This window comes from Protopterus annectens, chromosome 3.part1 (assembly GCF_019279795.1).
Source record: "Protopterus annectens isolate FY-2018-M chromosome 3.part1, PAN1.0, whole genome shotgun sequence".
Taxonomy (NCBI): Eukaryota; Metazoa; Chordata; order Ceratodontiformes; family Protopteridae; genus Protopterus; species Protopterus annectens.
The window spans coordinates 950,486,161-950,513,660 of record NC_056732.1 but is presented as its reverse complement, the minus strand read 5'-3'; the positions used below and the strand labels follow the sequence as shown (position 1 = coordinate 950,513,660).

Genomic DNA, 27,500 nt, shown 5'->3' with positions numbered 1-27,500 from the left:
GACATCCTTGAGATCCTTAAACAGAGGGGGACTGAAAGTCCCAACATCCTTCCTCCGAGGAGTCTATATACCTGCAAACTTTTGGCTCTCACCCATCTTCTTCTTCTTTGGTAACTCCACCAGCTGATGATCTCATCAAGCTGATTGCACCATAGAAGGCTCCTGATTCTATAGAGCTGATCCCTAAGAGGCCAGACAAAACTATCTCAGCTCCTGAAGATTTTCAGCTTTGGGCTAAAGGGTTAGCAGTAGATGCCATATTGGTTGCGGCAGCCATAAAGAAAGAACTATCTGCGGAAAGTTCTACCATCCATCCTCCCAATCGAGAGTCTCTGGTGATGGATAGGTTCGGGAAGCGGGTATACATGTCTTTGACTTTTGCTCTGTGGTCGTTGAACTTTATGACACATTTCACTAGACTCCAAAGGGATTTGATTAAGGAGTTATCAAATACCCTTGTAGAAACTGTATCTGAAGAACTTCAAGAAAAGATTAATTCTCAGTTGGCCACCCTCGAGTCTATATCCAACTCGTCTATGAGGCTTATAGCACATGCACCCGAAGAAATGACCAGAGCAGTGGGTTCTGAAGTAGCCATAAAGAGACACACCTGGATGTGCATATGTGATTTTGTGGTGCCATTCAAATCTTCATTCATCAGTGCACCCTTTGACGGATCTTCTCTTTTTGGCCCAAAAGTTTGTGAGACTTTGTTCAGCTGTGAGAAAGATGGGAAGATCTTTTCTGCAGTGGATGTACGCCTTTCTCCTCCTCAACGGTCCTTCTCTGGGAGTCAGAGGAGTGGAAAGATGTGGCTGCAAAAGTCCTAAGGGACTTTCCAGGGGACACGCATAGTAGTAGCTCCTCCAGGGGCAGAGGGGGGAGTTTTAATAGAAGACACTGTCCACGTGGCAGAGGTGGCCTGCAAAATCAGGATTCCAGAGATTTTTTCTTGGCCAAACCTTACCAGCGTTCCTGAAATGAGGTCCGATTGCTTGCATCCGGAACCAGTCGAGGGATGATTATCCTTACACCAACATGCCTGGCTAAAAATAACTACAGATATTTGGGTGCAAAGGATTATTACCAGAAGATGCACTGTTCCCTTTCACACTCATCCCCAAAAAATCAAAAGGATCCCCGATGTTCCACCCAGTCAGAGGGAACCAGCAGTTTGGAAATCAATAAACTGGTAGAAAAAGAGTCATCCAGCACATCCCTCCAGACAAGAAAGAATTCAGAATTTACTCAAGATTCTTTTTTGTGCCAAAGAAGACAGGGTACTAGAGACCAATGTTGGATCTCAGTGTTTTGAACAAATCTGTTTGACAAACAAAATTCCTGATGGCCATGTTTCAAAGTCCATCCTTCCCTTCTTAGGAAACGAAAATTGTATGTGCTCAGTAGATCTCCAGGATGCGTATTACCCTGTCAAGATGGAGAAGAGCTCCAGAAGATTTCTCCACTTCCAGCCAGTCACTATCAGTTCAGAGCCCTGCCCTTTGGTCTCACCACACCCCCTGGGGTGTTCACCAAATGCATGGCATTGATAGCGTCTCAATTGAGACTACATGGACACAGAGTGTTTTCTTATTTAGATGACTGGCTCATCACCGCTCCCACCATGCATCTCTTAGAAAAGTCAAGAGACTGTGTCCTTCAGAGACCGTGTCCTTCAGACTTATGCCGACCTCGGAAGCACAACAAACCACGAGAAATCTCATCTGATTCCAATGCAGAATCTGGAATTTATAGGGGTAATTCTGAATTTAAACACTTGCATAGCTTCCCTTCCTTTTCCCCATTTAGAAAAGATCAAATCTCAAGTCAGGAGGATCAGCAGCAGCAACCCAGTACCTGCACGTTTGGTACTGCAGACTCTAGGTTCTGTGGCAGCGACCATTACCTTGGTACCTTTAGCAAGATTCCACACGAGGATTCTACAATGGCTTCTTGCATCCCAGTGGTCCATTTTTCATCAGCCGATGTTGCATCATATTTTAGTGACCCAACTGTTGCAAAAGGAATCTTCTCTAGTGGGTTCACTCCACAGATGTTCTACCGGGATGACCTTTCATACAGCCACAACCTCAGGCCATACTGACCACAGATGCCTCCCAAATTGGGTGGGAGGGGGCATTATCTGGGCAAGACAGTCCAAGGCACTTGGTCACTTACAGAGGCCAGCTTGCATATCAGTGTCCTAGAGGTGAGGGCAGTGCTGTTAGCATTGTAGGCCTTTCAAGCTGTTCTTCCTCCAGCGACAATTGTGATCCAGACATGTTAGTCGTCTGGTACATCAACAAACAAGGAGGGACCGAGTCTTATCCTCTTTGTCGAAAAGCACTCAGAGTTTGGGAGTGGGCAATCTCTTCCAACCACTTTCTAACAGCAACACACATCCCGGGGACTTCAGTGTGATAGCGGATAAACAGCAGATGGATCCTCATGCCTCACAAGTGGTCTCTCAACCCGAAAGTGGCACAAATTATTTCTTGCCACTGGGGCAAACCTTGCTGCAACCTCTTTGCATCGCAACAAAACAAGTGCAGCAGCTCCTTTGCCCTGGTCCCCCTCCCCCTGTGGGGGGGGGGAGTCCCTAAGAAACACTGTCCTTCATGACTGGCCCTCAGGACTTCTATATACTTTTCCCCTGATACTGTTAAGCCCTCAATTTATAAAGAAAGCAACCAGGTTGAAAAGCAAGGTGATTCTCATTGCCCCATTCTGGCCTCAACAGATTTGGTTCCCCTTCCTCTGGCCTCATCTGATTCAGCAACTGTGGATACTGGACCAAGCTCCAGATCTGCTGTCCCATCCAGAGAGATTAGTTCACCCGAACCTACAGCATGGCTTCTCCACATCCACTGATTGCCAGGCATAACATTGTCTTCTCCAGTCTGTAAGATTATTTTGGCTTCGCAAAAACCCTCTGTGATGCCCCAACACTGGCCCAGTATTCAAGGAACCTCAATCCTCACCACTAGCAACAGCTAGAAGACATACACACTGGGAGGATGACAAGTACACACACAGTAAAGTGCAGTTTCCCTTAAGAGCACACAGAAATCACAGTCAGTCTGGGGCTGGTTTCTCCCTCTTTCTCCAGATCCCCAATAAGAGTCCCCACTAACACAGCTATAGAGTTGAGATCTCGGCTGACTGACCAAGCTAAGACCTCCAGTACCCTGTCTGTCCAACCAGTGCTTTGTGACCCCACCCAAGTAGCTAACACACACACACACTTTGACATTTGATTTATATGCAAACACACACACACCTGGGGAAGGCTGACATAGGTTTACTAGCTATGCCCCCTTCTGCCCAGCTTATAAAGTAGTTCCAGCCACCATCGACCACTACTTATCAACTACTTAAGACCCTTAACAAAGGGTGTCCAATCCTACTGTGTAATGTTACTATTAATCCAAATGGTAGTCTGACCAAGAGCAAGGCTATTTAGGAGTGGCCTGTACAATGTCACCAAATACATATGCAAGTACTCTCAGAGCTTAAATATGTCTCACAAATATCAGCCACAAAGATAGATTTAAATATATTTAATAATAAATAATAAAAGAACAAGAAAATACTCAGTAAATCAACACAGTAACTTCAGAGTTCAAAATCACAGGAAATATTTAAAACAACATTGCAGGACAAGTCTCAAATAAATGCAGGAAACATCTAAGCTATACTTCACTATATTCCTAACGGTATCTAAGAGAAATTACTGTACCCTATACTGACTTACAGCAAGGCAAGTGCAGATGGTGGTGATGAGTGGATGTTCTTGCTTAACATCTCTGTGTGAAAAATGCACATCTCTCAGATGTTTGCTCAGATCTGTGCAGCTGCTAGGAAGTCATAAAGCAATAAAATACTTTTGCATCTCAAACCCAGTAATTACTTCTCTTCCAAGACAATACAAAAACTTCTATCTCTAGACAGTGTCTGCTACACTGAAACTGAGATATAACTTTTATAGCACAATCATAAAACAATTTAATTTCAACTTATTTTCTTGAAGTTTTAAAAGTTCACTCTGTATGTTCTAGTTTCTGATGTTAAAATATATACATTTACGCAATTGTGATATTTTATATACATTTCTATTGTAAACCAGCAAGGAATACTATGGGTACATTATAGCTCAGTGCGTAACAAACAGTTCTGTATAAATCATATCAATATTCACAAATGATATAGAATTATTTGCATAATTCCAGATAGCTGTCCTGGCAGTGTCTCCTTTTGTTACATTTATACATAAATCATATTAGTATTCACAAATGACATATAATTATTTACAGAATTCCAGCTAGCTGGGCTAGCAATATTTCCCTTGTGTCACACCCTCCACTAGAAAACTTTATTGTAGTAGATGAAAAAAAAAAATCTCATGTTGGACTCATAATAATGACATTGATCCTCTTTTAGATCCCATCACAAAAGTTTTTAGAGTTTTTGACATTGCTGTTTGAAGAAGGAGCTTTTGCCTCTACCATCAGGATTCAACTAGCGGCCATTGCACATTTTTGCAATAGGTTACAGGACGCCTCATTAATGTCTCATAAACTTTGCAAGTCCTTTTTGAAAGGAACTTTGATGCTGAGGCCTCCATATAAAGACCCATTTGTTCCATGGGATCTCAACTTGGTTCTTCAGACTTTGATATATACCCCCTTTTGAGCCTGCAGCCACTTATGAGCTAAAGTAACTTGTCTTGGAAAACAGCTTTATTAATAGTTGTTGCCTCTGCTAGAATTTCAGAGATTCAGGCAATGTCTTGTAAATCACCATATTTGACTTTTCACCCAGATCGAGTTTCTTTAAGGACTAATCCATCCTTTCTAACAAAGATTGTTTCAGAGACAAATAATAATCAGACTATAAATTTACCAGTTTTCTTTCCAAAAATTTCAAATAAGGTGAATATTATTTGCACTTATTAGACATCCACAGACAATTGCGTTTCTACCTTCATAGAACAAAATTGATCAGAAATTCTGATCAGCTGTTTATTGCCTTTTCTAGTGCTAGACTAGGTCGACTGGTATCGAAAGTTACACTTTCTAAATGGTCGAAAGATTGCATATCCTTCATATACACGAAAAAGAATGTTAAATTACCTGGACCTGTTAAAGCACACTCTACCAGAGTGATAGCCACTTTTGCAGTTTTTCACTCCACAGCTTCCTTGGATGACATTTGCACAGCAGCAACTTGGGCTACCCCACATACATGTATTACTCATTACAAATTGGTTTTGGCCTCCAAGAGGAGAGCATCCTTTGGTTCTATGGTGCTCAGGAATACATCTCCATGAGTTCACTCAAGATAAAAAATAACTGGGGACTCTGTCTCACAGGTCAAGGAGTAAATGAAGATTGACAACATCAAATAAAGAAGTTATGTACTCACCATAATGTTCCATCTGTGTTGTCGATCTTCATTTATCCTTGACGCCCCTCCCTCCAACACCCCAACCTTTGATATCTCTTGGTGAAACTAACTGAGTCGTTATTTACAATCTTTTTAACCATCCTTTACCAGATATGGTCTCCACAAAAGTACTTTCAGGATAGATATCTTATTTGTCTGTCAATCAGTAAATTTGATATGAGGTAAAATAGAGATGGGTATTATGGGTAGGGAGAAAAGCTTGAGAGATTTCAGTCCTCATGGGTTGTAGTACGGCTGAGTCGGTTCCGATTTTGGAACTGAACCCACAGGTCAAGGATAAATGAAAATTGACAACACAGATGGAATGTTATGGTGAGTACATAACTTCTTTTCTACAAATGGATGAGGCTTTCTAAGTGTTGCCTATGTGGGAACATAGGGTCCCTTGAGGTTAACATCCCTTTGGTCTTGAAAGCTGTTTCAGGATGGCTTATCATATGTGTCCATCAGGCTGCATTTAGTGACCATCTGTGCTCATCTGCCAATGTATCCCCCTCTTGCTACTTATCTTTTGGTAAAACATTTCATGAAAAGAATATTGCATGTGTGACCCCTGGCACGAAAATTTCTCCTATGTGGAATCTCAGCTACGTTCTGGAAAAATTGATCTTGCCACCTTTTGAGCCTGCCACTCAGATCCAGGCCTGCTATTTCTGGAACTGTTTGTAGTGGCTTGTTTATTCTGAGCACATTTTCCAGGCTAACTTAGATTGGAAGGGGCCTATCTGCACTTGTGTGAGATAATTGTATTTGATTGGCACCTGACAGTTAAAGGGAGGTCAGTCTAGGGTTTCATCTTCATTAGTCCATTTGAATTTTGTTAGAGTTTTTTTTTTTCAAGTATTAATTTCTGGTATTTAGGCCCTGCATCTGGGCAGGTTTCTGCTTGTTTGCGCGTAGTGCAGCACCATGCACTACTGTGCCAAAGCTGAATAGTTAAATTCAACAAATTTTCCCTTAAAACCCAGGCAGAAGTATCCATTCGCCAAGTTACTCTGTGATCGTTTCTGAAAAGCCACCCCTAACAACAGTAGTCTTCAACCGAGCAGTATGGACAGTTGGACTAACCTTGCTTCTCCTGCCAGCTTTGTTGACTTGGGTCTCTTGAGGCAGTGTAGCAACTGCCGCATGTACACAGACAACCCTCTACTAATAACACAGTGAAGTACAGAGGGCAAGAGATATATTTGCACACAGAATCTAGAATCCATGCTCTCTCTCACTCAAAACAGTAACACGGGGAAGGTTGTCAACCCACCCACCACTACATATTCACATAGTACCGCTATTCATACACATACCACTACTCATACACATAGTACGCATCAAACACCTAACTCCACATACAAGGAGGATCTCTCTAAAAACTTCCCGAAACACCAGACACCTCCAAAGTCACAAGTCTGCTACAGCTAACAGTCTCCACAGCACCCATGACACAGAGCAACACCAGTTTCTCACCCACCAAGCCTGTAAGGCATAACACTCAAAAAACAAGTTTTCTTGTCATTGGAGACTCAGTAGTGAGACACACAAATGTCCCAGTCACCAGGTTGGACAAGAAGAAAGTCACGGTCAGCTGCCTGTCCGGTGCCAGGATTTGCTAAATCCCACATGCACTCAACAAGTACTGTTACAACTCTCATAGTTCATGTAATTGTGAATGACATGCATCACTGGACTATATGAAGAAAGACATGGTCGAGCTTTCTGAGTATGTGTTCCAGGCAGGTATGTCCCTAGCCTTGAGCAGCATACTACCTTCACCTAGAATGATGCCACAGTATAAACAAAAATGATAGATTTTAGTAACTGGCTTAATTTTTGGTGTCATTCCAAGAGGATCCAGTTCCTGTCTGCCTGGGAAGCCATGATCAACAAACCTCGCTAATTTGCCAGACATGGTTAGCACCTGGCACCCCTAGGCTTTCGGCTGCTGGCAAAGGCTCTTGCCTCCATCATAGTGCCTTTTTAGGCAAGGTCTCGAAAGCAACATTACTGACATGAAATTAACCAGTCAGAACAAAATATGGGTCATGCTGCTAAATTCTAGGAGCTTAAACCAAAAACTGCAGTCCCTGGAAGCACTTCTGCTAGTAGAAGATGTAGATGTGTGTGGAGTCACAGAAACCTGGTTTAAGGCCTCAGAGAGCACACCTGCCCTGCAAGGCTACAATGCCTTCCACACCTTTAAACCGCAAAATGAACATGTGAAAACCAAAGGAGGCTGTGTTTCAATCTCTTTTAGAAATAAATTCACTTCATGTGTAGTTAGACTGTACAACTCGCTGGAGATACTCCAGGTCCAGGTTACGGTGGACAAGACCCCCATTCAAGTCCTAGCCAGTTATAGATCCCTCTCCATGGCTTACAACATCCACAAAGCGTACTTAACCAAACTGAGAGCAATCCAAATTTTACCGAACACACTGATTATGGGGGATTTCAATTATCCCAACATCAACTAGGAAACCTACTCTAGCCCAAACTCTCTAGCACAACAGTTCCTTGATTTTGTAAATTCAAATGCCCTGGAGCAAATTGTCAGTACCCCGACAAGAGGAACAAACATTCTAGATCTGGTCCTCACCAACATGTGCAGTGCTGCAACTGTTCGAACCTCATTAGTTAAAACTGACCACAAATCAGTAACCTTTGAACTGACACTAACACCAGAACTCACAAACAGTGAAATCAGGCAAAAAAATGTTACCAAGGCAAAACTATACCCTCCTAGGTGAAGGTATAAATGCATTCCAAGCCCCCCACCCCAAGCTGAAAGTGGTAACTATGCCAAAGCTTGCATTAAGCCCTGTACAATCACTTGCATAAGTGTATAAACTCTGTTGTACCAGATAGAAGCCAGTGTCCCAAGTAAAATCAGGATGCCATGTTGGACTTCCAGCTTCAACAAACTCTACAATAAATGCAAAAAGTTGCTGTCCAAGAAAACAAAGACAAGGACCCAACAATGGAAAAGCACCCTCCTCGATCTTAACAGACAAGTAAGACAACTTGTCAAATCTTCCAAGAGCTCCTTTGAGAGAAATCTAGCAAGTACTACCAAGGATAACCATACAGCTTTTTCAGCTATGTACGTAACCTAAAGTGTAGTATGTGCAGAACTGGTGGTCAATGGTACCACACACACTGACCCCACAGAGATAGCGAACCTGCTAGCGGATAGGTTTGGTGAAAATTTCACTTCGTTATCCCCTCCTAATTTGCAATAAACCCTTCCCCAAGCTTCCTCACACCTTACATATCTGAAGAGCAGGTCCTCAAAGCCCTGTTCAAGGCAAAGAACATGGCCGCCATGGGACCAGGTAACATCCCAGGCTGTCTTGTAAACAGGCTAAAACATGAACTAGCATCACCACTAAGTACTCTTTTCAGTCATAGCCTAACCACAGGCTTTGTTCCTGAGGAATGGAGAACAGCTGCAGTTATTCCCCTCCACAAAGGTAGCCTAGCAGCAGACCTGGGGAATTACATGAGCTCCAAATCTTGGATCCTACCAAACTCGGCTTTATGAAGGGCAGATTCTGCCTGCCAAATCTGGTGGATTTCTTTGAAAGTGTGACCAAGGCCATTGATTAGGGCAGATCTGTGCACACAGCATACCTTGACTTGGCAGAAGCTTTCAACATAGTCCCACATTTGGACATTACCAATAAACCTAGCAAACTGAATGTAAACCCCTTTGTTGTAAGATGGGTTGCCAACTGGCTCACAAAACTGGACACACACTATCACAGTGGGTGGCTGCACATCAACCAGCAGACCTGTTACCAGCGGGGTGCCACAGGGGTCAGTGCTGGCCCCCATGCTGTTTGGTATATACTTCTCAGAGGTCCAGGTCAAAACTAAAGGGTTGTGGCTAACCAAGTTTGCAGACGACTGGAAACTAGGTGCAATCATTAAATCCCCAAATGATGACAGTATATTCCAGGATGGTCTCACACAGACCAACGACTGGTGTATTAGTCATGGTCTCAAATTGAATCCAAAGAAATGTACCATCATTCACTTCAGCACAAACAATGTCCCTTCACACTATCAAATCAATAACAATACCCTAAGTACCCATGAAGTGATAAGGAATTTGGGAGCACATGTTTACCGCGACCTTAACTTTGACCACCACGTGTCTACCATTGTAAGGAAAGCTTTCTACGTAGCTCACTTGATTAGTAAAGGCATCTCCTCTAGAGCAAAAGAAGTTATAACCCCCCCCCCCCCATACTCTGCACTTATCCAGCCCATAATTATAATACCCCGTTCGGCATGTACTGTACTAAATACCTACAACAATTAGAGACACCTCAGAGGTTTTTAACAAAGAAGATCAAGGGAGTGCAGCATGTGCCTCTTACATGGACTGACTGAAATCCCTGTCAATATACTCCATATTGTATAGACTTCTTATGGGAGACTCATGCCTGGCCTACAGAGCAACCCAAGCCCCACACCTAATGAACTTACTGCATATCCGTAAATCAAATGGGTCTAGGACTACCTGTTCCAGGGATTTGAATAGGACATGTTGGAGGGACAGTTATCTCCCAATGACTCCCACTTCTTTGGAACAGGCTACCGATTCATGTGACATAGAGGACCTCTATGGCACTGTTAAAGAGGAACCTGGATGAGTGGATGGGGCACCATAAATTCTTACCGGGGATGGCACCCACAACCCTCCTGGATATGGGCAGTCATCACTAAATGCAATCTTGGGTATTGACTAGTACCTCTACAGTATTACACTGGGTTGAAACAGCTAGGCTTAAAATAACCTCTGGGTTGATAGCCTAGTAATCTCCTGTGGTCCTATGTATTTTTGTGTTTGGGATGGGGGATACTGTACTAGTTTGGGTGCTGTCAATGGTTTACTTACCTCACTACCACTTGTTCTGTACCGTACCTGTTACTGTTTCATCCAGACTGTACTGTCTGACTTTGAGGTCTCTTTCTCTGCTTACCTATTCAGCCTCTCTTACCTTGCCCTGTCCATAGAAGAAGAAAAAGAACAACAAAGTTGTGAGGGAGTCTTTGGGTGTAAGGCTGGCTCCTGTTGTGACTCATCCACTGGTAGATGACTCAGCTTTGGTGTGTTTGTGGTGTCTCAGACCACCCATCTTTTTCTTCCAGTCCCCTTGGTGTAGCAGATGCAGCCACCAAAGGCCAGGGTTTAGCCATGTCCTCTTTGGCTGTAGGAATGCCCTTAGCGGGTAAAGGTAACCACTCTTGTCTGTCTCAGACTAAGGAGCAGCTGAAGGCTCTTAATTTAGGCTGGGTAGTGAGACTGCATATGGGATTAGTATGCTTTCTGAGAGTCTGTCTTTTTCCAGGGAAATTCCCAAGAAAAGTGAGCATAGAAACCAGAGACTGGAAGGTTTTCACACACTTTCCATGGACAGGGAAGATTTCCTTGGATTTGTTAAGGTGCTCATTCATGCTTTTTCCTTTCCTTTTTTATTTGGGTATGAAAAGAAAGAGAATGCCTTCTCTTTTTGACCTGGATTTTCAGTCAGGAGAAACATTACAGTGGGATAATAGTAGCTCACAAATTTCTTCTCAATCTGAGCATTCTAATTCTGAAGGAAGTATTGTTTCAGATTTCCCTCCTGAAGATCTTTCCTTTTTCTGAGAAATTATCTAAGATGAAAAAAAAAAAAAGTTGTTCAGTAGGAGTAGAATGAAATTCCTATGGCAAAGAAAATGTATTATGGTTTGTTACAGTTGGACATGCCTAATTCTGTAACTGTTCCCTATATTGCCTGCTTTAGAGACTGTTTTTCTAACTGCTTCTTGTTTAAGTGATAGTGAAATCTGATGGTTATATGGGGTACCTCAGACTTGCACGTATTTGTTTTGTTATCCTAAAGTAGACCTAGCCGAGATTTCTTCATCTAAAACCACTTCTGCTAAGCAACTGACTGCTGCTAACCACATTCCCCTTGATAAGGGTGGGAAAGCATTAGATAAATTGGGGAAGAAAATCTGTTATTCATCTAGTACATCAACACTCAGACTTTGAACTGTCAAGTTGATATACCAGGAGGATCCAGGTTATATGCACATTGTCTTGTATGGATCGCCTTAATGCCCTGTTTCTGTACTCTTGTCTCCTACAGGTTACCAAGAGACAAGCTATGTCTAGCATACAAGGCATCTTTGCATCCAGCTCTGATGGACCTTTTGCACATCAGCAAAACAGAGAGCATCAGAACCACTGGATCCAAGGATTTACATTTTGCTTGTGACATAAACAAGACATGTTGTAGAGACATGTATGTGTTTCAAAAGATCCTCGAGCTCTGGAACAGGGTTTTCATCCACGTGAAATAGCGTCCATTCCTAACCCTATTTAAGAGTATCTTTGCCCAATAGGTGGGAAATCAAAAATGCACATTGGGTATGGCCCCCATGTCTCTGATTGACAGAGGCAGACAGTAATACCCAAACTAACATATGCCCCCCCACACACACACACACACACACACGTAACCTCTGGAAACTTCCAAACATACCCCCTCTCTTGACTCTGGAATACATTTGGGTTGGATTACAGATCTAAGCTTATAAAGGACCTAGTGGTCGTTAGCTTAGTAGATACCCATGAACCTACTTTTTTTCTTTTGAGAGCATGTGGAATTTAATGGTTATCCTTCCCTTTTCTAAGGTAACATTCTTTGAATGCTGTTCTTACATCTATTCTCATGTTACAAGGCATATTTTAAGGTGTGCTTATGATGCTGCTTCTTCTAGGTCATTATTTAAGAAACTGGCTTGACTTTCATTCTCAAAACCATCCTGAAAATGTTAAGGCTGAAATTTTAAATTATCCCTTATATAAGGAAGTTCTGTGTGGCCCTTACACAACTGTGATGCTTACGAAGTATGATGAAAAGGTAAAGCTGATTCAAAGAACAATTCAGATTTTTCAACCCAGCTTTTTCCAAGTAAATTGAAATTTCTCCTTCCCATTAGCTCCCCTTTTCAATAAGCAATTTTGACAGAAAGGCGCTGTCAATCATGATTTTAAAAAAGCTACAGCAGGGAAGATCTAAAAAAAAAAGGAAGAGCCTCAAAAGCTCAAGGTCAGTCCTCGCAGTAAGCATGACTATTTGCCTGTTCAGGCTCTTCCCCCTTCCTACCCTGGCAACCGCTCAGTCTTTCAGAGGTTTCATCTCCCTCTGTGGTACCAGATAGTTTCAGACATACTGGTTTTAAATGTAATCAAAAAACTGTTCAGCTGACTTTCTGGTTGATAACATTTTGATACTTTTAGACACCTTTTTTGAGGATTTGCAGCACGTACTAAAGGAAGCAAAAAATCCTGAAATTTGGAAGTCGTACATGGGCAAATGAAGAGGATTTCTTTTTGGATCCTATAGAAAAACCAAGACACTCTTAAGCCATGGCTATCTTTTTTCCTTGATTATTTGTGTGAGTTACTGCCCTCTGGCCTGTCTTATTCCTCTTTCAAGGTACATTTGTTGTCCATTTCTCTTTGTCTGCTCTTTGAACCCCCTTTCTAACCATACACAAATGAAACAGTTTTTGAAAGGGAAGTTACATATCTGTCTACCTAGAAAACTAGTGGCTCCTCCTTGGGATCTTAACTCTGTGCTTGAAAAGCTTACTCTGTCTCCATTTGAATCAGCTTATCAAGCTGAACTGAGATTCTTGACATGCAAAACTGTTTTACTCATAGTTCTGACTTCTGCTAGGAGACTATCTGAGTTGGAAGCATTTGTGGTGAGTCAACCCTATCATACATTTCAGGACGACAGGGTTTCTTTGAGAACTAATCCATATTTTGCTTCTAAAGTGGTCTTAGAACTTACTTTAAGCCATACTGTTAACCTTCTTGTCTTTTTTTCCTGAGCCTTAGAGCAAGGGAGAAATGATTCTTCACACCTATGAGCAACCAGTGGAAATGCATTACTCTGGTCATTTATTTTTGCAAGAGATAGTAGAGCATTCCAGGGCAATGTAACCATCCTCCATTCTTACTTGCCCATGAAGCCTACTCTGCCCATCCCTTTCCCCAGAGAGAATCTTGTGGTAAAGAGCAGGCCACTTTACTTGACCCTACCAAGTAGTTTAGACTCTTTTTAGTAGCAGCCTACCATCCCCCTTGGCATCTGTTTGAACTGTGCTGCATGCTGCCACTGTGAGGAGCACACCTTCAGTATGTAGCTTCTTCACAGTGGCAGCAGATGAGCACTAGGCTCATACTCCACTGGTGTAACACCCAGTCATCTGCTAGGGGTCACCCAAGTGGCAAACCAGAGTTGCCCCCCCCCAGTTGGGTGAACTAGCAGAAGCCATTAATTCACATCCTTCCACAGCCAGCTACTGCTCACACCTGTGCTGTTTCTAAGACCATGATCACATGCTCTCAGTAGTCAGGGCTTTAACCCTTAAATCCATGGAAGAGACTATTTTTGGAGGTAAGCATGAAGAGGCATGAGTGTAGGGCAGTTACATGATCACTGTTGAATGATATGATGCAGCTTGTCAATATAGTTTTATTCATGTCAGTGTGCAACAAGCTGAAATATACATCTATGGTCATTATTTGAGGTTCTGTACCTTCTCAGAATGGGATTACATTCCACTGGAATAGTATGTGTTATAAAGGAATTAAAGTTTGTACTTTTGGAAACATAATGAACACATAGCCCATGTTTTGTCTTTCAAGTTGTTACTTTATGTTTGCTGTGGTAATTGCTGTGGTTATGTCTTTTTCTGAGAGATTTTTTTTTTACTAGATTATCATAGTTCATATACAGACTGTACGAGTTGTGACTGACATGGGTGAGCAATATCTTTCACTGGACAACGTTGAAATAACTGGTAAAATCTGTAAATTTGCTTTGCTTTGCTGTGGACATGGTAGTAGCTTTGAAGCAGCTACACCGATATTCCATGCAAGTGGATACAATTTTCTGGACTGTGCTCTCCCCTTCTACAAATTCCTGAATCCACCACTATCTGTGCTACATTATATTAAGATAGGACTATCAAAGTGTTTGGACCGCAAACACACACACACACACACACACACACACACACACACACACACACACACACACACACACACACACACACACACACAGTCTCCTTTGTGCATCCACCCTTGACGTTGCCAACAGCAATTATGCATTATTTTAAGGGATACAGTTTAACTTTCTGTATGATGTATTGATTTACCATTGTAATATAGTTTATAAACTTGCTTACTTAAAACTTCCTTTACAAATGGATCTCATTTCTTTTGTGTGTGAGTTAATAAGTAGACATTCTGCATTTGCTGAAAGACCAGTGCATCCTTCCTAACACTGAAGGACTGATATTTTTTTTCTTAGGAAAAATAGTATGAGAGCTGTAGACAGAGAAACATTGAGGTAGGAACGGGGAGAGAGAGGGAGAGGAAGCGCCTTGTCGCATATCCATTCTCTGCTGTTATATCATTGAAGGAGTCGTACGATTATCAATTGGAACAAAATTCCAGAACTGCAAATGATTGAGAAGATTTAATATGAAATCCAGACTTCAAGATGACAGCAACACAGTGTGCATAATTTAGGGTCTTAGGAACTTCTGACAGTTGCAGTGCACACACAGTGAATGAGGGTGTGAGCCTGGCTTACTTTCAGCTGAATAATAATTGCATGTGCTTACCTTCTGTGACCAGCATATGCTAGCCACCAGGCATAAACATGTTAGAAAGATCCAAAATACTACCAGTCAGTCAACAGTGCAGGTCATGAATGGGCTTTTAGGAGTGCTTGGCGTATTATGCTCTCTCTCTCTCTCTCTTTTTTTTTTTCTTTTATGCAGAAGTCTCGTCTTACATTTCTTCAGTTTTACTCCAGTAATAATATAACGATGACAGTGAGAAAGACCATAAGTTGTTACCTTATATACAGGTGCAAATTGCCAATGTCAAAGGTTTGTTGTTCCCTCTGAAAGACTGTCGCTTGGAAAGTTTTTTATGTTGATTTTGCAGTTAATAATTGTGCCATTAATGGCTTACTGTAAGAAATCTGTTTATTGATTTGCTACTTCCGTTTGCTAGTAGCACAGTACGTTAGGGATCATTAAGGGAATTTCATCTATTGTTTTAAGAATGTGTCTATTTTCTATATTTTAAAGTGACATGGTTTAATAGGAACTGTGAAGTGTGGTCTGCAGAACTAGTTGTAGAAGGTCTGAATGGCCTTTGAAGTTTAACCCATGGAATATAGTTCTCAAGGTTTGTTAAATAAATAATGGGGAACATGTAATGTCTGAAATGGAAGACACGCCTCCCTTCAAGAATATCTCTTGATCTTAAAAGATTTTTGGTCTTAGTAAAATGTAGTCTTCTAAACTGCAGTGTATTTGTATTGTATCTGCTCTGATTTTCTTTCTAACTGGATTTAGTTTATTTTTCAGAAACATTTGTTCTTGCTTTTCATATCATTTTTGTGATAATGTTTGGATTATGCGACCCATAAATTAATTGCCTTGTTTTCTTTTATTTTTTCAGTTACCACCTCCCAGTTCAGATAGCTAGCCACCATGCAGTAAGTCCTTATTGTTGTGTTGTCCCTGCACCTTCTGACCCTTTGATGTCAAAGCCTGTAGGAAACATGCTGAGCATTGCTTGGAACCTTGCTTGGTTTAATGGAATTGAGAATCTTCTGGAAAAGATGAAAAATCGTGAAAGAGAATCAGAAGAGTAAGTTCTTGTTTTGTTACTAAAAACACGTAGAATATGACTTGAACAAAACGTGAGTAAGTGTTTTTGTATTGCTACTCTTTTTTTATTATACAATGATAGCTCATTACTATTCAAAAAGTACACGTTGATTGGTCAGTCCAATGAGCATGCCTACTGTAAATCGAGCATATACTAATAGAAAAAAGTCTGGTCGCTGAAGTGACTTTGAGTAGCCAGACTTTCTTCTATTAATATTCTGGTGGTGGTGAAGTCAGACCCTCCAGCCCATTCTGACGAGGGCAGTCCTTAATTATGATGGCTGTGAGAATAGTCTGGGATGAGGTTTCAGACTCTATTTATGGATGCCTATATGACCATCCTATATTCAGCTCCCATCCCACAGTAGAACAAATGGGCTTAGAGGCATAAGAGACTGATGAGGCATGGGGGGGGGGGTAATGAATAAAAAAATATATATATGTGTGTGTGTATGTGTATATGTGTGTGTGTGTGTGTGTGTGTGTGTGTGTGTGTGTGTGTGTGTGTGTGTGTGTGTGTGTGCGTATCTTTCTATATATTTATATAGACACGTGTGTGTGTGTACGCACGTATATGTATGTATGTATGTGTGTGTGTGTGTGTGTGTATATATATATATATATATATATATATATATATATATATGTATCTTACATATACATACAGTGGATATAAAAAGTGTACACACCCCTGTTAAAATGACAGTTTTGTTTTTTGTGATATAAAAAATGGGACCACAATAAATCATTTCAAAACTTTTCCCACCTTTAATGTACCTATAAACCTGTACAATTCAATTGAAAAACAATAAAGTCTGCTAAGGGAAAATATAAAAAAATAAAAAACGTAATAAGCTGGTTGCATAAGTGTGCACACCCTTAAACTAATACTTTGTTGAAGCACCTTTTGATTTAATTACAGCATTCAGTCTTCTTGGGTACACACCTGCCATCAATTAAAGATACTCTGATTAACCCCAAAAAAACTTCAGCTGTCCTGGTAGGATTTTCCTGACATTTACTCAGTTGCCTACTTCAGCAAAAGCCATGGTTCACAGAGAGCTTACAAAGTATCAAAGGTATCTCATTGTTAAAAGGTATCAGTCAGGAAAAGGGTACAAAAAATATCCACTGCATTGGATATACCATGGAACACTTGAAGACAGTTATCAAAAAGTGGAGAAAATATGGGACAACAGTGACATTGCAAAGAACTGGACGCCCCTCCAAAATTGATGAAAAGACGAGACGAAAACTGGTCAGGGAGGCTGCCAAGAGCCCCACAGCAACACTGAAGAAGCTGCAGGAATTTCTGGCAAGTACTGGTTGTGTACTACATGTGACAACAGTCTCCTGTTTCTCCATATGTCTGGACTGTGGGGTAGGGTTGCAAGATGAAAGCCTTTTCTTGCACAGAAAAACATCCAGGCCCGGCTAAAATTTCCAAAACAATACATCAAGTCTCCCAAAAGCATGTGGCAAAATGTGTTCTGGTCTGATGAGACCAAGGATGAACTTTTTGGCCGCAATTACAAAAGGTATGTTTGGCGCAAAAACACTTCACATCAGCAAAAGAACACAATCCCCACGGTGAAGCATGGTGGTGGCAGTATCATGCTTTGGGGTTGCTTTTCTTCGCCTGGAACTGGGGCTTTAGTCAAGGTAGAGGGAATTATGAACAGTTCCAAATACCAGTCACTTTTGGCCCAAAACCTTCAGGGGTCTTCTAGAAAGATGAAGATGAAGAGGAATTTCACCTTTCAACATGACAATGACCCCAAGCATACATCCAGATCAACAAAAGAATGGCTTCACCAGAAGAAAATTCAAGTTTTGGAATGGCCCAGCCAGAACTCATACCTAAATCCAACAGAAAATATGTGTGGTGACCTGAAGAGGGCTGTGCACAAGAGTTCCCAACACAATGTCACAGATTTGGAGCAAATATTGCAAGTCAAAATGTGCCATGCTGATAGACTCCTACCCATGAAGACCGAATGCTGTAATTAAATCAAAAGATGCTTCAACAAAGTATTAGTTTAAGGGTGTGCACATTTATGCAACCAGCTTATTGTATGTTTTTTATTTTTTTATATTTTTCCCCTAACAGAGTTGTTTGTTTTTCAGTTGAATTGTACAGGTTATAGGTCACATTAAAGGTGGGAAGTTTTGAAATTATTTATTGTGGTCTAATTTTTTTATATCACAAAAACCTGGCATTTTAAAAGGGGTGTGTACACTTTTTATATCCACTGTACACACACACACACATACTTCATAAAATTGTCATTCATTATGTACCTCGTCCAAGAACACCAATACCTTTTTGTTGTTGCATTTCATTTTGTATTCAAATTGGACTTTCAGTATCTTTTTAGTAAGGGATCCTTTACACAACAGAACATTCTCTCTGCAAATTTCACAAAATGGCATCAAAGCCTTTTTCTCTTTATTGTAGGTATACTAAGATGCATCACATGGCTTCATAGGTAAACTGCCAGAGAGTGCTCTGGCATACAAACTGACTACTCAGCTGAAACCCAGGAGGTGACTCAGCCTAAGTAGTCAAGTCAGAAACTGTAAAGTATTTGAGGATTATTTAATAGTAACATCTAAGCCTACTATTTGACTGTAGTCTCTATGGATTAGGGGGAGTAATATGTGACTATGGCCCAGAAAATGTGGGTTCATCTAACACCCTGTGTGCTTTAGGAACTGACTTTGGGAGAGTATGAGTGAAGAGGCTTCACCTGCTCAACTTTGTATCTGTAATGTGTTTTGTGATTCCTTAAGAACTCCCCTTCAGCACCAGGAGAGACACTGCACTACTGTTTGTTAGGACACATTCTGTGAAAAAATGTTAGTTATCAGCTACTTCTCTATTCCACCTAGCTAAAATAAGGAGAGAACTGATTACTCTGTTGATTGTACTGTAATATTAGATATGAACTGATAGCTATGGGTGACATCACTTTGGACTGAAAAGTCTCTTATAATAATTATGGAAATCCATCTGTGCAACTTAATAAAGTGCATTTAACTGGCTACTCTTTTCTTCCCCAGAAATATAACATCATCTCTGGTACTGGCTTGCACAGTTAGTGATCACCTTCTTAAATTTATATTTTGGTCTTAGAACAAAGTCAGACGGGAGCACCGCTACAGCTACACCAGCAATTGAGAGGATATTTCAGCCATCAGAATGCACCTCTTCGCTAAAATAGATGAGGTAGCTGATAACACCACACCACCATACTAATTCTATGAATTGCAAAGAGTGACAGAAGGCCATTTAATCTGAAAGATGAAGATGCTTCAGAGTATCTGGCAATCTAGACATTGCAGTTGTATTTCCTTTAATTTAAATATTCCCAAACGAGACGTTTCCAAATAATTTGAGTTCTCATTTGTGATGGAATGATTTTCTTGCTTTTAAACACTATGGTTTTGAAGGAGCTGATTGGACCATACTTTATTTTACTAGTTACTATTCTGAGACTATTGTGTCAGTCACTTATCCTGTCTGTGAGAAGGGAAAGGAGTCGAGAGTTAGGGAAAATGAGAATTTTGGGAAGAAAGTTCATATGCAAGCAGCTGTATTATGTAGGTCATCACTGGATTTCAAGATCATACATCATTAATAAAGAGAACATGCAGTTGTTTAGCAGAACGCAGACATTTGCAAAAATTACCCAATTCAAATTTATATACCAGTGACTGCATTGCCAGAGATGTCCAAGACAGCATTTTTTCTTTGAAAGTGTTTTTGGCTGTTCAGAAGATTAAGACTTCAGAAGTGTTATGAGTTCTTAAAAGCAATACAGTCAAGTAACTGTTGATGCCCCACCCCCATCCCATACTGTTGCCTTGAATGGTAGTTTATTACTTGTTTCTTATGGATGCTATTCTAAATAAATTAGACTTATGAAAAAGCCATTCAGGTTTATTGACTATATATAATGTTAATGTGTATTTCATTCAGTAGGTACTTTATGCACTGTCTTATGACTCAGTAGCATAGAGTAATTGTAATTATGAATCAAGTATATAAAAGGTTTAATAGTATACATAGTTAAATATTGAGGAGTATATAGTCTTTTTATAACAAAAGAGAAATCTAGCATACCTTTAAGAATAATGTTTCATTTGGACATTAGCCATGTGGCCAGAGGGTTTTGGGCACTTGTATATGCCAAATAGCAGAGGTCTTAGCACATATCACTGTGGTATCCTACTGGTTTCCATCATGGTCTCTGAGGATGCGCTTGCCACCTTCACAGTATGGGTTCAGTTCTTTAGCCAGTTAGCCATCCCTCTGACTACATAAGGATCAATTTGGAATACATTTAGCTTATTGATAATGTTGGCATGTGACATGATATTATATGCCTTGGTGATGTCCAGGTATGCTGTATGGCAGTAGCCACTGTCCACAGCTTGCATCACCATTTCAAAAAATTTACCAGTGTCATTAAACAAGATCTTCTCTTCAATGAGGGCAGCTACGGTGGTGCAGCGGTTAGCATTGCTGCCTCACAGTAAGAGGTTCTCCGGTTCAATCCTCGGCTGTGGTGCCTTCTGTGCGGAGTCTGCATGGTCCTCTCTTTGGTCGCGTGGGTTTCCTCCGGGTGCTCCATTTTTTCCCACATCCCACAGACATGCTCTAGGTGGATTGGATACTCTAAATTGGCCCTAGACGTGAGTGCATGCATGTGTGTGCCTTCCGTGGAAGGTTGGGCGCCGGGCTGGCAACTCAACACTGTAAAACTCCACTGCCAATCACAAGCGGACAGATGATCTGCTGTGGCGACCCCAACCAGGAAAACACTGAAAGAAGAAGGTAAACCTTTATGTAACAGCATATATGTCTCATTTCTCTTCATTGTTAAGGAGTTATGGTTGCTGTGGTGCATGTTATTGATTCACCTCTATCAGAAGTTGTATCGGAAGGAACTAATACCATCTTGGTATTGTACTGCAATACCCCTTATCACTTAGATTATCTTTGTGTGAAATGTGTAAGTCTGTCATTTTACTTCTTTCAGGTTTCTGAGATTGATAAAATATCTGGTTGGTATATTTAAAGTCACCTGTGATTATTGCAAGTTGTCTTTCTCATTCTTGTAGCATTAACATTGCAAGTCTTCATCTGGCTATTTTAAACTGAAACAAATATATACCCATTCTGCTCCATGGCCTTTCTGGAACTGAGGATGTCAATATGTTTTCCTTTGGATTGCTGTTATGAACAGCAAATTAGCCAGCTCTCTGCTTCTTGTTCTGTGTGTGCCCAAATGTGTTCACATATCCTTTCAATTATTTGTTTTTACAGTTGATTTGGGGACCTTTTGTCAGCTTTTGACACAACTTACTTGCTCCTAGAAGAAAAATAAGACCGAGTTTCTTTCCTTGCTGATTTTTTTAAGTTAACGTCACACTGTAACTTGTTTCAATACCTACAACTTTTGGCCAGTGTCCATAACTCTCTAGAATTCCTTTTATCTTTTGTCATTGGTAACTACAGTCTTAACCAACAAATGCCTAGATGTTATGTGATCCTATCTCGCCTACATTCAATACTGATGGGCTCGGAGCCGATCCCTCGGCTCCGACTCGGCACGCTATGCTATAGAGCGAGGCCTCTTATTGGCTGAACTATTTCTTATCCCAGGATGCACCACCACTAATCCCCCAGATCTTGTTTGCCGCTTACAAGCATAGACGTGGTCTCAACTTAGCTGGGCTAAGTACTAATTTATTTAGGCTTTTCCTGTCAGAAATTTGCTGATTTTGAACCCAAAAGCTGTTTTAACAGCTATTTCTTGTGTTTTGAGTGTGTATTTGATATTCCTGTTGAGAATTGTGTTTTTTTCGCAAAGGGAAGGTTTCCCGTTTTAGTTAGAGGGGCCTTCCCCTGTTGCTTTTACTATCTTGGTTTTTTGTTTGTGGGTCAAGTACCCGTTTAAGTTAGAGGGTCTTGACTCTCTCTCTCTTTCTTTTCTGTATAATTTTTCTTTGTACTGTACTTGTACTTAAAAAAAAAAAAAAAAAAAAAAGAAGAAGAAGATATATATATATACTGTGACTAACTTTTCTTTTTGCTTGCAGACAACTGTGTTTTGGCTATTTTGGCCATGTCAAAAGAACACAAACCCTCCGGGTTTAAAAAATGCACGAGGTGTGGTTTTAAGATGTCCATAACGGACGACCACTCCTCGTGCGTTTACTGTTTAGGCGCCAAGCACCTACAAGAATCATGTAGCGTGTGTCACGCTTTCTCTTCAAGAGTCCTCCAGGAGAGGAAGAACAAATTAATCCTTAAAGGATTAATCAAGCCTTCTTTCGAAGAGGCTTTATCTTCGTCTCCCTCTCCTTCAAAAAAGAAGAAAGCGTCGGCTCCGACCAGCCTGTCGGAACCGACTGCCAAGAAACCTAGGCAGTCTTCTCCATCGGCTCCACGGACTTCGGAGCCGAGGGTGGAACGGTCTGCCTCGATGCCTCCTGCCTCGACCCCTCTGGTTTCGGAGCCGAGGTCTGGGGCATCGAGAGGCGGGTCACCTTCGTCGGCTCCACTGATATTGGAGCCGATGAGGGTTACCGGCTCAGACTCTTCTCCTTCGGAGCCGAAGTCCTTATCGGCACCGAGGGAAGTTGCATCAAGGTCTTTCTCGGAGCCGATAGTGGTGGAATCAATTCGGAGCCAGTCCCCTAGTCCTTTGGAGCCGATGGAGAAATCGGTTCGAACCCGATCGGTATCCTCCAGGTCATCCAAGATGTCTGATTCGGACATCGACAGGGTGCTCCTAAGACTTTTCCAGTCTCCGGTGTTCCAAAAACTAGTTTCGGCTCCGGCCCATTCGGCTTCGGAGCCGATGGTCCACCTCTCTACTATGGTTCCTCCTCCAACAGCCTCAGCACCGTTGGAGCCGGTGTTGGTGGAACCGGTGGAGGTTCTAGGGTTGGGCCCGACCCTTACTCCAACTCCGGCTCTTGGGTCGGAGTTCAGTACACGGACTTCTTCCGTCGGCCCCGGGGGGGATGCTTCGGGATTGATGTTTTCGGTCCCAAGTCTCCCTCTTGGTGCGTCGGCGGCGGGAGTGCCGTCTACTGTTGTGGCCACGGAGGTGGGACCCTCCCAGGATTCTGGCGGTCCTGCCTTCAGGGCTATGAGGAGTGCGTTAGCCAAATCTTCTTTGGCTACCTCCACGGTCTCCCCAGCTCCTTCCCTACATACCGAGACTGGGTCTTTGGCAGTCCCCCTGTCTTTAGACAGCGGAGCCCCGGGGCCTGAGGTTACCCCCACTGGGGTTTCCCCCCCTCCTGGAGGTCCTTCTGAAGCTTCTTCGGAAGAACCCCCCAGGAAGAGATCGTGCAAGAGGAAGCACGTTGACTCCCCTGATGAGTCTCTTACATCGGACACTGATCTCGATGATGCAGAGGGGTCCCCTAAGTCGTCCTCGGATGATGTCTCCTTTGCAGACATCCTGGAAGCCCTTAAACAGCGAGGCGGCTGGCAATCCAAACCCCCTTCTGCTGATGAGACGGTGTTCCTCAATGCCTTCGGGGCTCAGCTCTCCGCCTCCTGGGTGTCTCTGCCCTTCGACGAGCTCTTGGATTTGGTCTGTCGAAGGGCGTGGGAACACCCAGACTCCGTGGAACCGGTGCCTGATCGTTCTAATAAATTTCTCTCGGTACCCCCTGAAAAAGAGTTTCTAACTAAAGGTGTGGCTGTAGATGCTTTGGTGGTGGCATCTGCTACCCAGCAAGATGTAGCAGAGGCTTCGACGTCCGTCCATCCTCCTAATAAGGAGTCTAGGAGCATGGATCGGTATGGAAAGAGCACCCTCAGTTCAGCGGCCTTTACCTTAAGGTCCTTGAACTACCTTACGCACTTTACTAGATTTCAGAGGGATCTGATTAAAGAACTTTCCGATACCCTCTTGGGTAACCTGCCTGAGGAGCTGGCCTAGACGGTTGGCTCTCAGCTGGCTACGTTGTCGTCCATTTCAAACTCGTCCATGAGGCTCATTTCTTATGCGGCCGAAGGGGCGAGTAGAGCGGCGGGTACAGGCATTGCTCTACGGAGACAAGCCTGGCTTCGCCTGTGTCATTTCGCGGAGGCCTTTAAGTCTTCCTTTGCCGACGCCCCCTTTGATGGGTCCTCCCTGTTTGGACCCAAGGTAAAGGACACACTGACCCGCTGCGAACAGGAGGGTAAGACTCTGACTGCCGTAGGGGCACGATTTTCCACTCCCTTTCGGCCTTATCCCAAGGCTAAAAGAGGAGGGAAAATGTGGTTCCGTAGATCTCAGAAGCCTTACCCCTCTCAGCAGGAGGACCCCCCTTCCAGAGGCAGGGGAGGGGGAAATTCTTCGGGAAGACGCCGTCCCAGAGGCGGCAGAGGCCCTCGCAACACTGGAGACCGCGAGTCATTTCGTGGCTCTTCAGCTTTTCACAGTCCCTGAGGGATTGCCCGACTGTGCAGCTCCGGAGCCAGTCGGGGGACGTTTCTCGAAGCACCTAAAGGCCTGGGAAGGTATCACTCAGGATCGATGGGTGCTTCGAATTATCGCCGGAGGTTACACCATCCCTTTCTCTCACACCCCATCCCAGTCCAGAAGGATCCCGGACCCACCACCCAGTCAACGGGATACTGCAGCCTCAGAAGTTTTAAAGCTGCTGCAAAAAGGAGTCATCCAACCGGTCCCCGAAGACCAGATCGGATTAGGAACTTACTCAAGATTCTTTTTGGTGCCAAAAAAGACCGGGGACTTGAGGCCCATTCTGGACCTCAGCACTCTAAACCGTTCAGTCAGAAAGTCCAAGTTCCGAATGGTCACCCTACAAACCATTCTTCCATTGCTGGAGAAAGGTGTTTGGATGTGCTCCATAGATCTCAAGGACGCTTATTACCATATCATGGTACATCAAACGTCCAGGAGACATCTGCGCTTCAGCCTAGGAGGCAGACATTTTCAATTCCGTGCGCTGCCCTTTGGTCTCACCACAGCTCCCAGGGTGTTCACCAAGTGTTTGGCAGTCGTGACTGCTCACCTGAGAAGTCTAGGATTCCAGGTGTTTCCATATCTAGACGACTGGCTCTTAACTGCCACCTCCAAGCATCTACTACTGAGGAGCCTTCAAGCCACCATATCACTGGGCAATTCCCTTGGAATCACCTTCAATTGGCCAAAATCTGTGTTGCTGCCATCTCAGCGAATAAGATTCATAGGGGTAGAGATAGACTCAAACCAAATGTGGGTCTATCTACCTACAGACAGAATACAAACCATACAGACTCAAGTTTGAGCCTTACTTCCCAGGTCCAAAGCCCCAGCCAGAATAGTCCTGCAGCTTTTGGGATCCATGTCCGCCACGGTTCTTCTAGTCCCCTTGGCGAGGTTGCACATGAGAATTCTCCAGTGGCTTCTTTCAGCTCAGTGGTCCTTTCAGGAACTCCCTCTCAGTCATCCCATATGGATCACGGAAACATGCAAACGAGACCTTCGCTGGTGGCTAGTGCCCTCCAATTTGGATCAGGGACGACCCTTTGTTCCACCTCCTCCTTCGGCCACTTTGACCACGGACGCCTCCCAGATGGGGTGGGGGGGGGGCATTCCCTGGGCAGGTCAGTCCAAGCCAAATGGCAACCAGAGGAGACCCGTCTTCATATCAACATCCTAGAAATGAGGGCAGTGCTTCTGTCCCTTCAAGCCCTTCACAATTACCTCCCTCAGGGCGTAATTGCCGTTCACTCAGACAACATGGTAGTTGTCTGGTATCTGAACAAACAGGGAGGGACCAGATCCTATCCTCTTTGCAGAGAGGCCATGAGAGTTTGGGAATGGGCAGTGTCGACCAAACGCTTTCTACTGGCTACTCATATCCCGGGCAAATCCAATGTGATAGCCGACAAACTGAGCAGAACCATCCTCTCTCCCCACGAATGGTCTCTGAATATTACAGTGGCAAATCAGATATTCAGCAAATGGGGAGTTCCATGTTGCGACCTCTTCGCGACTCCACTGAATGCGAAGTGCAAAAAGTTCTTCTCCCTCATCCCGGCCCCGGGGAAGAGCCCCATGGATGCTCTAGCCCTTCCTTGGCCCACCAGCTTGCTTTATGCCTTCCCCCCAGTTCCCCTCCTGCCCAAGGTGATCCAAAAGGCATCGGTCTTGGGAAGCAGAATGATCTTAGTTGCTCCTTACTGGCCTCGTCAAGTATGGTTCCCGTATCTTCAGAAGTATGCTGTGGAAAGGTCCATGGTTCCTGGACCAGATCCCAGACCTTTTGGTTCATCAATCGGGACTATTCCACCAGTCCCTACACACCTTAAAATTGACGGCTTGGCTCCTCCTCTTCCAACAATAGTAAGGAGTCATACTTTGGATCCAGAAGTTGTACACATCTTATCCTCGGCCCACAAATCTGCTACAAAGAAATTGTATTCTAACAAATGGAAAAGATTTGCTATTTGGGCTCAACTCCGGGGCCTGGATCCCATCACTATTCCCATATCTGAAGTACTGAAATTTCTTACTTCCCTTTTTAATCAAGGCTCTTCAGTCTCTACCATAAAGGTTCAATTGGCAGCTATTTCCAATTTTCACGAATCTACAAACCCACCTTTAATGAGCAACAGATTATGTAAGACCTTCTTGAAAGGAGCTGCGCTTTTAAGACCTCCGATTTCCCATCCTGCTCCTCCATGGGATCTCGACGTGGTGTTACGCGCCTTAACTTCATCCCCCTTCGAACCGGCAGCGACATGTGATTTAAAATTTTTATTGTGGAAGACTGCCTTTCTGGTGGCTATTACTTCTGACAGAAGGGTTTCAGAGCTTCAGGCTTTGTCTGTAAAACCTCCGTACTTGATTTTTCACAAAGACAGAGTATCTCTCAGGCCAAATCCTTCCTTTGTCCCTAAAGTCTGTTCCAGTTTCTGCCTACAGCAATCATTAGTACTTCCAGTCTTCTTTCAGAAGTATTCTAACAAAGCGGAATTCATATTCCACACATTGGATGTTCACAGGCAGTTGCGTTTCTATTTAGATAGGACCAAACAAACAAGAAAATCAGATCAGTTGTTTGTATCCTTTGCAGACAATAAATTGGGCAAAGCCGTCACAAAGGTCACTATTGCCAAATGGATTAGGGACTGCATTACTCAAGCTTATTCTTATTCTAACAAAGAGCTTACTACCTCTGTCAAAGCTCATTCTACAAGGGCTATGGCTACTTCGATAGCATTTCATTCCAAGCTTGCCATTAGTGAC

General features: G+C 42.9%; 1 protein-coding gene across 1 annotated transcript in view; it reads left to right on the top strand.

The window, feature by feature from the left end:
• Positions 1–27,500, top strand: part of RTTN (rotatin) — a 3,641,098-nt gene that overhangs the window by 1,487,912 nt on the left and 2,125,686 nt on the right. The window contains exon 27 of the mRNA XM_044067142.1: positions 16,013–16,204. Within this exon, the coding sequence (XP_043923077.1) occupies positions 16,013–16,204 (192 nt within the window). The remainder of the gene's footprint in view (positions 1–16,012; positions 16,205–27,500) is intronic.